The sequence below is a fragment of the Anomaloglossus baeobatrachus genome, chromosome 4 (assembly GCF_048569485.1).
Source record: "Anomaloglossus baeobatrachus isolate aAnoBae1 chromosome 4, aAnoBae1.hap1, whole genome shotgun sequence".
In the NCBI taxonomy this organism is placed as follows: domain Eukaryota; kingdom Metazoa; phylum Chordata; class Amphibia; order Anura; family Aromobatidae; genus Anomaloglossus; species Anomaloglossus baeobatrachus.
This window is the reverse complement of record NC_134356.1, coordinates 233,346,591-233,360,910: the sequence shown is the minus strand read 5'-3', so window position 1 is coordinate 233,360,910 and position 14,320 is coordinate 233,346,591. Positions and strand designations below refer to the sequence as shown.

The window sequence follows — 14,320 nt, the reverse complement described above, 5'->3', positions numbered from 1 at the left end:
AACGGTAAAACGTTCATCGCATACACATCGTATCTGTCTCTAGAATTGAACGTGTGGTTGTTCAATGTTCCCGTGGCAGCACACATCGCAGTGTGTGACACCCCGGGAACGATGAACAGATCTTACCTACGTCCTGCGGCTCCTGGCACACAATGCGGAAGGAAGGAGGTGGGCGGGATGTTTACGCCCCGCTCAGCTCCGCCCCTCCGCTTCTATTGGCCGCTGCCGTGTGACGTCGCCGTGACACCGAACGTCCCTCCCACTCCAGGAAGTGGACGTTCGCCGCCCACAGCGAGGTCGTATGGACGGGTAAGTACGTGTGATGGGGTTTAATCGTGTGTGCGGCACGTTCAACAAATTGAACATGCCGCACATACGATGGGGGCGTTGCAAATCGCATACGCTATCGTATGTGAAATTGCTAAGTGTAAAGCCGGCTTTATTTACCATATTCACTATATTGTAAAAGTGACCTGGCACTATAATTCCCCACTTTGGAACGAGTTTGTAGATACCAAACATCTGTATATTTACTTTTATCTAATAGGTGAAAAACAAATTCAGAATTTGTTTCCCCCCAAAAATGGCACATTTGTTGCCATTTTCCAAGACCTGTAGCATTCTCACTTTTCGGGATCTGGGGCTCAGTAACAGTTTACTTTTTGCATCTTGAGCTGACGTTTTTAATTACACCATTTTTTGTGTAGATGCAATCCGCTGATCACCTGTTATTGCATTTTAATGCACTGTTGCGGCGACCAAAAAACGCAATTTTAGCGCTTGAAATTTTTTTCTTTGATCAGATTAATTGATTTTATATTTTGATAGATCGGCCATTTCTGAATGCGGCAATACCAAATATGTGTAGTTTTTTTCATTGTTTTATTTTCAATTGGGTGAAAGGGGGGTAATTTGAACCTTTACTTTTTTTTAATTTTTTCAAATTTTTTTGCAATTTATTTTATTGATTTTACTAGTCCCCCTACAGATCATTATGACTGCAGCTTCCGTGCTGGTCAGAGCGATGCTGCAACATTGCTCTCATCAGCGAAAATGCACTGTTCCTGTGAGTGCCGGTGCTCTGTTGGCTCTCACCGGAAATAGCATCAACACCCTGGTGCCCCATGATCACGTAACGGGGCCGCCATTGGTGGCAGGGAAAATCAGGATCCCCACAGCGGCCATTTAAATTGCGTGTCAGAGATATTGTGCGGGGATTACCGCGGGCTCACCGAGGGAGCCCACGGTAACCGGTGGACATGACCTTGGACGTACATATACGTTCAAAGTCGTGAAGAGATTAATACTTTGTACAGAAGGTTTTGTTGGTGGTGACAGCTTCCAGACGGCTCTTGTATGGAAAAACTAGTTGCATGCATTGCTCAGGTGTGAATTTGGGCCATTCTTCCACGCAAACACTCTTCAAATCCTGAAGTTTCCGTGGGCTCCTTCTATGAACACTGAGCTTTAGTTCCTTCCATATATTTTCTTTTGGATTCAGGTCAGGTGATTGGCTGGGCCATTCTAGCAGCTTTAATTTGTTTCTCTGAAACCAATTGAAAGTTTCCTTGGCTGTCTGTTTGGGATCATTGTATTGCAGAAATGCCCACCCTCATTTTATCTTCATCATCCTGGTAGATGGCAGCAGATTTGTATTAAGAATGTGTTGGTACACTTTTCTATCCACCCTTCCTTCAATTATAAGAAGTTTGCCAGTGCTGTATGGTGAAAAACAGCCCCACACCATAATGTTGCCACATCCAAACTTCATTGATGGTATGTTGTTGCTGCGGTGATATGCAGTGCCTTTTCATAGTCATACATGGTGTGTATTATAGCATCCAAAGAGTTCAATTTTGGTCTCATCTGACCAGACTATGTTCTAAAAGTGTTTCAGTGACTTGTCTAAATGTTGTTGAGCAAACCTTAAATGAACTTGAACATGCTTTTTGTTCAGCAATGGAATTGTGCATGGGGAAAGTGCAAACAGGCCATGGAGGTTGAGTGCATTACTTATTGCTTTCTTAGCGGTCCTCGGCACTTGGACAACTCTTCTGATAATTATTTACACTCTTCTGTCTAAAAGCTTGCAGGGAAAACCTGGTGGTGGCCAGTTTATGGTGAAATTATGTTCTTTACATTTCTGGATTACGGCCCCAACTCACTGGAAGCTTCTGTCAATTCGAAATTCTGTAACCCATGTCATCAGTATGTTTTGCAACAATAAGCTTGCAAAGGTCTTAAGACAACTCACTGGTTTTACCAGTCAGGAGATGTTTCTTGTGTGACACTGGTAATGAGACACCTTTTCATAGGCAATCAGTTCTACCAGCTGGTATTATTTTTCAATAAGTGGCAGGATTGCTTTCTAATTATTGATAGATTTCAGTTGTTGTCATGATTTCCATTCCTTTTTTTCATCTCTCTTTCTGCATGTGTTCAATACTTTTTCCTAGTGTCATTTCTCATTATACAGAGCTTATTTGATGGATATCTATGGTTTGATTGCTTTGCCTGTTTGGAATAGATGGTTTGTTACTGACATCTGATGAGAATTTCATGTCACTAGCACCTTTTGAAATATACAAACGGTTGCTGATAAGTCTTTTGCTTTGTGATCATTTTTGTTTCTATAGTAACGAATGTTACATCACATGAAAGCCTTATGTGTATAATATATGTTTTAAAAATTTTGTGTTTGATGCTTATGGCAACAGAGTTCTACACACGTGGGAAAACAAAATGGCGGAGTCTAATGCAATATTCACAGCAACTGAGATCAGAGGAGTGATAAAATTCTTGTTTCTGCAAGGAAAGTCTGCAAAATGTCGCAGACATTGGGGGATCAGTGCCCTTCATATTCCACAGTTAAGAACTGGGTTGCCAAATTAAAAATGGGCCACTTAGCACCAACGTTGAGGAACGTCCCAGACAACTGAGAGTGGTTATTGTTCCAGAGATCGTCGATGCTGTGCACAACCTCATACTGGGGAATCTAAAGCAATAGCAGACATCATGGGGATTTCCCGTGAACATGTTTGTGTCATAATCCATGAACATTTGGACATGAGGAAGCTATCTGCAAAGTGGGTCCCCACATGTTTGACAACAGATCACAGAAGCATGCGGGTGAAAACTTCCCAGTACATTTGTTAACGTTTCCAGACTGATCACAACTTCCTGGATCAACTGGTCACTATGGATGAGACCTGGATGTATTTGTAGGACCCTGAAAACAAGAAGCAGTCAAGAGTAGAGGCACAGTGGTTCTCCTCGTCCAAAGAAGTTCAGGGTGCAAAAATCAGTCACTAAGGTGATGGCGTCTGTGTTCTGGGATAAGGAGGGTGTTATGCTAGTGGACTACCTTCAAAAGGGTTCCACCATCAATGCAAGGTATTACATTCAACTTTTGTACCAATTGAAGGCAGCTCTAAAAGGTCAAAAGGCGTGGTAAGCTGTCCAAAGGAATCTTGTTCCTGCAAGACAACGCCTCCGCTCACAAAGCACAAGCAACCACGGCAAAACTGGCAGAGCTGGGCTTCCAGCTGGTTGACCACCCACCATATTCACCAGATCTAGCTCCCTCTGACTATCATCTGTTTTCAAACCTGAAGAAACACCTCAAGGGTGCCAAATTTCACACCATTTCTGATGCCATGGCTGCTACAGATGCCTGGTTTGAGGCACAACCGAAATCCTTCTTTTTGCTAGGCTGACAGAACTTGAATACCAATGTAAGAAATGTGTTGACATCAGTGGAGAGTATGTGGAATAAATGTAAAGTTTCATCATCCAATCTAGTTTCTTCCTGGGTAAAGCCAAAGACTTATCAGCAGCCCCTCGTAGTTACTTACAAAATTGGTGACATATTCAATACTTATTTCACCGGCTGTATACTATATACTACAAAGAAACACAAAGAAACAAAATCTGAACAGAAACTCCTAACAGAATGAGGTGTGAATGGGTGCAATCTGCTATGACTGTATTATAGGCAGAAAAAATACAGTAGCACTCTGTAACCGCTAAAATGTATGCAAACGTATATATTAAATGTAAACTGCATTACTGAGAATACACTTATAAACTTAGGGTAGTTACCACACAAATTGGCACATTCCTGTGTGTCCACCAGCCACGAAAAGCCACCTGGCCCATTTGTGTTCTAAGCAGTTTGCATCTGTTCATACTTGTTTCTTTCTGTTAAGAGGTGATACTCAGTTTTTTTGTTTCTTTGCAGTATACACTTGGAAGTAGTAATTGCTTCCTAAGTCAGCTGAGCACTCACCCCATCAATCCAAAGTTGTTTGTAATTAGCACTTGAAATTTCTAGATATTTTGCCAGGGAGAGATATGTCTGGTAGAAACTGTTAGAGCCCCATCGGAGGGAGGTTGCGTTGTTGTGGCTGGTGGGCACGCATGAAAAAGCCAATTTGTGTCTTAAGTACCTTTATTTTATAAGTATATACTCTATAGCAGTAATGCACTTTACAGTTCATATACAGTCATATGAAAAAGTTTGGGCACCCCTATTTATGTTAACCTTTATTCTTTATATCAAATTGGGTTTTTGCAACAGCTATTTCAGTTTCATATATCTAATAACTGATGGACTGAGTAATATTTCTGGATTGAAATGAGGTTTATTGTACTAACAGAAAATGTGCAATCTGCATTTAAACAAAATTTGACCGATGCAAAAGTATGGGCACCCTTATTAATTTCTTGATTTGAACACTCCTAACTACTTTTTACTGACTTACTAAAGCACTAAATTGGTTTTGTAACCTCATTGAGCTTTGAACTTCATAGGCAGGTGTATCCAATCATGAGAAAAGGTATTTAAGGTGGCCACTTGCAAGTTGTTCTCCTATTTGAATCTCCTATGAAGAGTGGCATCATGGGCTCCTCAAAACAACTCTCAAATGATCTGAAAACAAAGATTATTCAACATAGTTGTTCAGGGGAAGGATACAAAAAGTTGTCTCAGAGACTTAAACTGTCAGTTTCCACTGTGAGGAACATAGTAAGGAAATGGAATAACACAGGTACAGTTCTTGTTAAGCCCAGAAGTGGCAGGCCAAGAAAAATATCAGAAAGGCAGAGAAGAAGAATGGTGAGAACAGTCAAGGACAATCCACAGACCACCTCCAAAGACCTGCAGCATCATCTTGCTGCAGATGGTGTCAATGTGCATCGGTCAACAATACAGCGCACATTGCACAAGGAGAAGCTGTATGGGAGAGAGATGCGAAAGAAGCCGTTTCTGCAAGCACGCCAAAAACAGTCGCCTGAGGTATGCAAAAGCACATTTGGACAAGCCAGTTACATTTTGGAAGAAAGTCTTGTGGACTGATGAAACAAAGAATGAGTTGTTTGGTCATACAAAAAGGCGTTATGTATGGAGGCAAAATAACACGGCATTCCAAGAAAAGCACTTGCTACCCACAGTAAAATTTGGTGGAGATTCCATCATGCTTTGGGGCTGTGTGGCCAATGCCGACACCAGGAATCTTGTTAAAGTTGAGGGTCGCATGGATTCAACTCAGTATCAGCAGATTCTTGACAATAATGTACAAGAATCAGTGACAAAGTTGAAGTTACGCAAGGGATGGATATTTCAGCAAGACAATGATCCAAAACACCGCTCCAAATTTACTCAGGCATTCATGCAGAGGAACAATTACAATGTTCTGGAATGGCCATCCCAGTCCCCAGACCTGAATATCATTGAAAATCTGTGGGATGATTTGAAGCGTGCTGTCCATGCTCGGCGACCATCAAACTTAACTGAACTGGATGTGTTTTGTAAACAGGAATGGTTAAATATACCTTCATCCAGGATCCAGGAACTCATTAAAAGCTACAGGAAGCGACTAGAGGCTGTTATTTTTGCAAAAGGAGGATCTAAAAAATATTAATGTCATTTTTATGTTGAGGTGCCCATACTTTTGCACTGGTCAAATTTTGTTTAAATGCGGATTGCACATTTTCTGTTAGTACAATAAACCTCATTTCAATCCAGAAATATTACTCAGTCCATCAGTTATTAGATATATGAAACTGAAATAGCAAAATTCCAAATTGTTATAAAGAAAAAAGGTTAACATTAATAGGGGTGCCCAAACTTTTTCATATGACTGTATGCAATGCGTGCTTACACCTTAGCACTTACAATGTGCTACATTATTCTTTATATATAAACTAGAAGGTCATTATTTGACCTCCAGATGCCATGACAACCATTAAGTAACATGATCAATGTCCATGAGGTGCCGACTCCCTCTCTCAACCTTCTAAATTCTGTGATCGGCTGTCACTTAAGCTAAGCTTCTTGCAACGATCAAAAGGGTACAGCTCCTGCGGGTGCGCACTACAAAGTAGGACATACCGATATGTCCAATGTCGGGAAGGGGTTAAAAGAAATGTCATCATAAATAAATTTCTAAATACTTTTAATCAAGAAATCGAGTTCATTTAGTCTTGACAAGTAATCACTATAGTTATAGTACATGAAAATGGCTGCTGTCAGTGGCGTATCGTCAATAGAGGCAGGCCACGCGACTGCTGCGGGGCCCGTGAGTTAGAGGGGCCCGTGGACGGCTGCCCGCGGTATCAGCTCCAGCACCGCCCCTCCTCCCCGATCATACTTTCAAATGTATCGGCATCTGAAAGTGACGATGACAGAGTGCAGCCCGACCTCTCATCATTGTCCCGCTGTGCTCTGATAGTTCTTCAACACAGCGGTGACGTCACTAGTAAGCGCCAGCCGCCACTGTGTTAAAGTACTAAGCAGAGCACAGACATCTGGTGAACTAGGAGCAGCGGCGGGGGACCAAGGTGAGGTAAGTATGCAGGAACACCGGGGTATCCATCAGAGGGCCCCGGGTCCTCAGTGAGGCCTCCCCCATGCTTCATACTGTATGGGGCTGGTTAATCGCCCTCTGCTATTGGCTGACTGGGCTAGGGCACGGGGCCTCATGCGGCTTCACATGTCGGCCAGATCTGCACTGCACCTTTAGATGTTCTTCTGGAGCCCCGGGAGTGTCACAGTTAACAGACGCTGCCGTGTCTGCTAACTGTGACGTCACGCTGTGCGCCCTGGACTACTGCTTCCTGCTGGAGAGAATCAATGGAGCCTGCAGACCGGAGACAAGCCGGGGGAAGGTAAGAACTCCTCTAGTGTCTGTGTTATCTAATATATAAAGCTGAATGTGTGTGTGTGTATGTGTGTGTATGTCCGGGATTGGCATCCGCACCGTCGCAGCTACAGCCACAAAATTTTGCACACTCACACTTCTGGACCCCGAGAGCGTCATAGGCTATGTTTTGAGGGGAAATTTTAACCCCGCTCTTTAGAGTTATTCGCCAAAAAAACGGCCTCCATTAAAGTGAATGGAGCTCAGAGCCACAGTGCAGCCAGAACTTCAGAAGAATGCGCAGCCACGCCCTTATATGGAATGTTGGCGTGTCACAATGCAGCCAGGGAAAGAGGCAGACACAGACAGGGTAAGAAACAGACATAGACATGGTAAGAGACAGACACAAAGAGATAGACACAGACAAAGATACAGACTGACAGGGAAAGAGACTAACAGGGAAAGACAGGGAAAGTGACAGAGATAGATAGACAGGGAAAGAGATAGATAGACAGACTGGGAAAGAGATTGAGACAGACGGAGAAAGAGACAGACAGGGAAAGAGACACAGACAAAGAGATAGAGATAGAGAGACAGAGAGATATATACAGAGGGGGAGACAGACAGAGAATGGGAGAGAAACAGAGAGACAGTTACTATCCCGGGCAGCGCCGGGTGCTATGTTGTGAGGCGAAATTTTAACCCCGCGCGTTCCAATTTACCATTCAATTTTGCCCCTATCTACATAATGGGGAAAAAGTGAAACGAAAAGTGTTGGGAGCAAATTGACAGCTGCCAGATGTAAACAAGGGGGACTTAAAGAATGAGAGCGATGGCGCCAAAGAGTATATACCGTACAGTTGCTAAGGTGGGGCCCCGACATGGGATACTCACCACACTCGGGGATATGAACACACACACAAAATGCGCCACACACTACCACGTACTTGAACACATATACCACCCTCAGCACATATCTCACCACACATACACCAACCTCGCCACATAATCGCCCTAAACACACACAAGTCTGGTAATATCCTTCAAAAATAAAAATCTGATTAATAAGCACCAAACTACAAGAACAACAAATGTACCATATAGGAAATACGGCAGCTGTCAGTCACATGACCTGTCTATATGTGTATGTGTGAGCTAATATATACTGTCAGGGGGGAGGGCTTTCTGTTGCCTGGAGATTTATCAGGCTGCCAATAGCAACCAATCACAGCTTAGCTTCTATTTTGCTACAGTTAATTAATCTGAGCTCTGATTAGTTAATATAGGCAACAAAGGACATTCTCAGTATGTGTGAGGTCATAGGATGTTAAATCTCTGTGGAATATCTGTGGTGTTGAAATATATGTTGTGAAATGCTTCTATTAGCTTAGTTTTTGCCTTTTAATAATTACATTTCTATCTATTAGTTTTGTGGTTTTTGTGTGCAGAATACATTTTTGTTAATACATTCTATTTTGTTAACAGCAGTTATTAACCTGGGCGAAGCCGGGTAGTACAGCTAGTATATATATATATATATAACAAAATAGAATGTATTAACAAAAATTTGATAAATCTCCAGGCAACAGAAAGCCCTCCCCCCTGACAGTATATATTAGCTCACACATACACATATAGACAGGTCATGTGACTGACAGCTGCCGTATTTCCTATGTGGTACATTTGTTGTTCTTGTAGTTTGGCTGCTTATTAATCAGATTTTTAGTTTTGAAGGATATTACCAGACTTGTGTGTGTTTTAGGGCGATTATGTGGCGAGGTTGGTGTATGTATGGTGAGATATGTGCTGAGGGTGGTATATGTGTTCAAGTACGTGGTAGTGTGTGGCGCATTTTGTGTGTGTGTTCATATCCCAGAGTGTGGTAAGTATCCCATGTCGGGGCCCCACCTTAGCAACTGTACGGTATATACTCTTTGGCGCCATCGCTCTCATTCTTTAAGTCCCCCTTGTTCATATCTGGCAGCTGTCAATTTGCCCCCAACACTTTTCGTTCCACTTTTTCCCCATTATGTAGATAGGGGCAAAATTGATTGGTAAATTGGAACGCGCGGGGTTAAAATTTCGCCTCACAACATAGCACCCGGCGCTGCCCGGGATAGTAACTGTCTCTCTGTTTCTCTCCCATTCTCTGTCTGTCTCCCCCTCTGTATATATCTCTCTGTCTCTCTATCTCTATCTCTTTGTCTGTGTGTCTCTTTCCCTGTCTGTCTCAATCTCTTTCCCTGTCTATCTCTGTCACTTTCCCTGTCTGTCACTTTCCCTGTCTGTCACTTTCCCTGTCTGTCACTTTCCCTGTCTGTCACTTTCCCTGTCTTTCCCTGTCAGTCTCTTTCCCTGTCAGTCTGTATCTTTGTCTATGTCTGTCTCTTTGTGTCTGTCTCTTACCATGTCTATGTCTGTTTCTTACCCTGTCTGTGTCTGCCTCTTTCCCTGGCTGCATTGTGACACGCCAACATTCCATATAAGGGCGTGGCTGCGCATTCTTCTGAAGTTCTGGCTGCACTGTGGCTTCGAGCTCCATTCACTTTAATGGAGGCCGTTTTTTTGGCGAATAACTGTAAAGAGCGGGGTTAAAATTTCCCCTCAAAACATAGCCTATGACGCTCTCGGGGTCCAGAAGTGTGAGTGTGCAAAATTTTGTGGCCGTAGCTGCGACGGTGCGGATGCCAATCCCGGACATACACACACACACATACACACACACACACACACACACACACATTCAGCTTAATATATTAGATTTCACATTCTCACCATCTAAGATTTTGGAGTGCTGCACCCATTTTGTGTTAGATTTTTTATATATATATATATATATATATATATATATATATATATATATATATATATATATATATATATATATATATATATATATATATATATATATATATATATATATATATATATCTATATCAAAAAAGTCCATGGAGCCCCTGTTAGGAGTCGCGACGCAGAAACTAGCCAGACTGGCTAGGTCCTTCCCGGAGGGATATTTGGCTAGTTTCTGAGTCAAGACTCCTAACAGAGTCTGTGGAGCCTCTGTTAGGAGTCTCGACTCAGAAACTAGCCAAATATCCCTCTGGGAAGGACCTAGCCAGTCTGGCTAGTTTCTGTGTCAAGACTCCTAACAAAGGCTCCACGGACTTTTTTGATTTGCATATTTCCCAGGGGGCAATGTACCTAGGATTTCACTGTGTTCAGCGCCCTCGTTGGCTGCTGGCAGTGTTTCCTCTGGCTGGTCTCCCCGAGATCAGTGATTGTTTTGTCATATATATATATATATATATATTATATATATATATATATATATATATATATTGTGACGCAGTAAAGGGTATGGTGGTAGATTGGAGATATATTCCACCTACAAAGTGCCTTTTGCACTGGTGAGCAGCAGTGAAGGAGGTCAAACCTGGCCTGGACCTTCTCTGCCATTCGAGGCTTTTGGGGCAACATCCGAGGTGCACAGCTGCAGGATTAGCACAGCATAAATGGGCAGCCAGAACTTCTCAAAGTGGTGGTTGTTTTGGCTGGAAAGCTGAAGCAGGGTCTGTAGGAATCATATACTTGAATGGACTGGCACCTCCAGAACCTTTGCTATGCTGTTTGACAACATGGACTTTTGCTTTACATTCCTGTCTAAAGTAAGACTGTTCATTTATGTTTGTTTTCAGTGTGAGTAAAACACTGACTTTTTGGACTGAAAACCTGTATGTGCCTCTTTACTGCATCCCTGCCATTGCCTTCTGGAGCCAATTCCCTACAATATGTATAATATGTGTATGTAACCCAATGTAGCTCCCGGATATATACCAAAAAACACTTTAAATCTCACCCTCCACTGCCAATTCCAGTAGTGAGGACTCTTTCAGCAGTTTACCCAGCTCACTTTCTGGGGTACTTCCCATGTTCCGTTCACCTTTGTTGCCTCCCCCTAGAACAGGTGACAATTAGAAGAATGACTTTCATATTTACAATTTTATCTTACAATAAAATGACATGAATTTAGCACAAAAAATGGATTTTAAGGTTTTTGACATGTAATTAACTCAAACAAAATCATTCAAAGTAGTGATATTTCATACCTACCACAATGCAGAAAATAAAAGACACATGAGAAGCTGGAAACCACACTGTTTTCCTGTGTTAGGGTATGTGCACACAACATCTTTAAGACATTGGCACACCCAACAAGGTTTTCCTATGTAAGTCAGCTTCAGGAAAAATGGCCCAGTCACAGTCCAGACCTAAATCTCATTGAGAATCTGTGACAAGACTTGAAAATTGCTGCTCACAGACGCCTCCATTCAATGTCACTGAGGTAGAGCGTGTTTGCAAAGAAGAACGGGTAAAAATTTCAGCCCCTAGATGTGTAAAGCTGATAGAGACATAACCCTAAAGACTTGGAGCAGTGATTGCAGCAAAACTTGGTCCTAGAAAGTATTGACTCAAGGAGGCTGAATACAAATGCATGTCACCATTATGATTTTTAAAATATTTAGAAAACTGTGTATCATTTCCTTTACACTTCACAAATGCTTCCTACTTAGTGAAAAATCCCCATAAAATACATTTACATTTGTGGGTGTGATGTGAAAAAATGTGAAAAGTTCACAGGGTATGAATACTTTTTCAAAGAACTGTATATCAGAGAACGAGGCTGGCTTAGTTAATGATATGACTCAAAAAGCCAGCCCCTTTCAGGTAGCACTCATGACTTGACTACACAGGAACTATTGAGTTAAACACAAGATGACATGGGAGCTTCTGGGACCTAATACATTACTAAGTTATTAAGTACAAGGACAAGATCTTTGCACTCATAATTCAATCAAGAGCCATTGAGAGAACTCAGTAATCCCTATACAAATAAGACCTATACAAATAATACTAAAGGCAAAAAGAGTTATGAAAGATGGTGCCAATTCCTTGGCTTCAACTAGCGGATGAAGAGAGTAGAAGTAGATGATGTTCACATCACATTTTTGCCAAGCGTCAGTGGCTTCATCGAGACTTCCGTCTGAAACCTTGAAAAACAGGATTCAGGAGTATTCGCCAATGGTTGATAGGCTTTAATGAAACAGATGAGTCACTTTGTGCTGTCTGACCTCGTTTTCCACAGTGTCTGCTTTTTTGAGATGGTCACAAAAGTGCAGATGACCACCCTTAGGTGGTCCAAAGACCCAGTGGATAGGCCTGAATCCAGTTATTCAGGGCTTCCGATGGAAACCCCAACAATGACACTGACGTCTGAAAAAACGTGATGTGAACTTGACGAAAGGTTTAAATGATTGTATAATAAAATGTTCTGAAACTTACCACCGGTAGTAGTCATTAAAATCATTGCTTACTGTCAGTGAATGGCCAAATTACAGTTTACATTATGAGGCTAAACACTGTCCTGACATAGCCTACTCACAGATGCCCATGTAAATCTAGCCAATCCTCTGCCAATTAAATACAGCATTGGCACAAATCGCTGCCATCGACTCATATATATATATATATATATATATATATATATTGTGAGGTAGCGTCGTCGGCTGCGCTGCAGAAGACACGGGATCCAGGCACCAAGGTTCACAGCACACGGTTTATTCCAAAGAAAAAGTTCACAATAGTACATAGGTGCCTTTCCGGCAGAGAACTCAGGGAGATGTGATCACCCCCTCACACCCGGCACACCTGCCCTTGTTCCTGAATCTATTTATCCCTCCCTTCAGCCTGTAGGGAAAACAGCATTAACCCTATAGTGGATTATCATGGAGTGAGCACAACCGGGGCGAGACATACCGGCCGTCATAGATAACCCCGGTCACAGTCTCACATACCCCCCCCTCAGTTCAAGCGTGCGGGGTTGAACTCCTGCCATCAAACACGGGCCGCGGGACAAGGCATCGGCGTTGCCCTGCAACCTACCGGCCCGGTGTTCAACCGTAAACCGGAAGTTCTGCAGAGAAAGGAACCACCGGGTAACCCGGGCATTCCGTTCCTTGGCGGACCTCATCCAGACCAGTGGAGAGTGATCCGTCACCAAGCGAAACTGACGTCCCAGCAGGTAATAGCGTAGGGACTCCAAGGCCCACTTGATCGCCAGGCACTCCTTCTCCACTACGCTATAATTCCGCTCGGGAGGGGTGAGCTTCCTACTTAAGAAGGTGACGGGGTGTTCCACCCCCTGAACCACCTGAGACAGCACTGCCCCCAGGCCGACCTCCGAGGCGTCAGTCTGTACTATGAACTCCTTCCGGAAATCAGGGTTTACAAGAACGGGCTGTCCGCACAGGACCCCCTTCAGGGCCCGGAAGGAGTCCTCGGCCTGCGGAGTCCAGTGCACCATGACGGACTTCTTGCCTTTGAGAAGGTCCGTCAAGGGGGCTGATAGTCCCGCAAAATCTTTTACAAACCTCCTGTAGTACCCCACGATACCCAGGAAGGCCCTAACCTGCTTCGTGGTCAGGGGTCTAGGCCACTTCTGGATCGCCTCAACCTTGTTAATTTGGGGTTAATCACTCCTTGGCCTATCACGTAGCCCAAATAGCGGGCTTCCGTGAGTCCCAATGCACATTTCTTGGGATTGGCTGTCAGTCCGGCTGTTCGAAGCGCGTCCACCACCGCTTGTACCTGTTCCAAGTGAGTCTGCCAATCGGAGCTGTAAATAATGATGTCATCAAGGTACGCTGATGCATACGCCTGGTGGGGTTCCAGCACTAAGTCCATCAACCTCTGGAACGTGGCCGGAGCGCCATGTAACCCAAAAGGCAAGACAACATAGTGGAAGAGACCCTCCGGCGTAACAAAAGCGGTTTTCTCCTTGGCGGACTCCGTTAGTGGCACCTGCCAGTACCCCTTGGTCAGGTCGAGCGTGGTAAAATATCGCGCCTGTCCCAGCCTATCAATCAGCTCATCCACCCGGGGCATGGGGTAGAGATCAAACTTGGATATTTCGTTCAATCTCCTAAAGTCATTGCAGAACCTTAAGGAGCCATCGGGTTTTGGTATTAGGACAATCGGACTAGCCCATTCACTCCGGGATTTTTCGATGACCCCCAGGCGTAACATTGTCTTTACTTCCTCCGATATGGCTTGTCGTCGAGCCTCCGGTACTCGGTATGACTTCAGGCGTACCTTCAGGTGGGGCTCGGTGACAATATCAT

At 43.5% G+C, this 14,320-nt stretch overlaps 1 protein-coding gene across 2 annotated transcripts in view; it reads right to left on the bottom strand.

Annotated features, from left to right (window-relative positions):
* Positions 1 to 14,320, bottom strand: part of CFAP54 (cilia and flagella associated protein 54) — a 680,590-nt gene that overhangs the window by 572,624 nt on the left and 93,646 nt on the right. For both annotated transcript variants that reach the window (XM_075344744.1, XM_075344743.1), the window contains exon 10: positions 10,999 to 11,097. In XM_075344744.1, the coding sequence (XP_075200859.1) occupies positions 10,999 to 11,097 (99 nt within the window). The remainder of the gene's footprint in view (positions 1 to 10,998; positions 11,098 to 14,320) is intronic.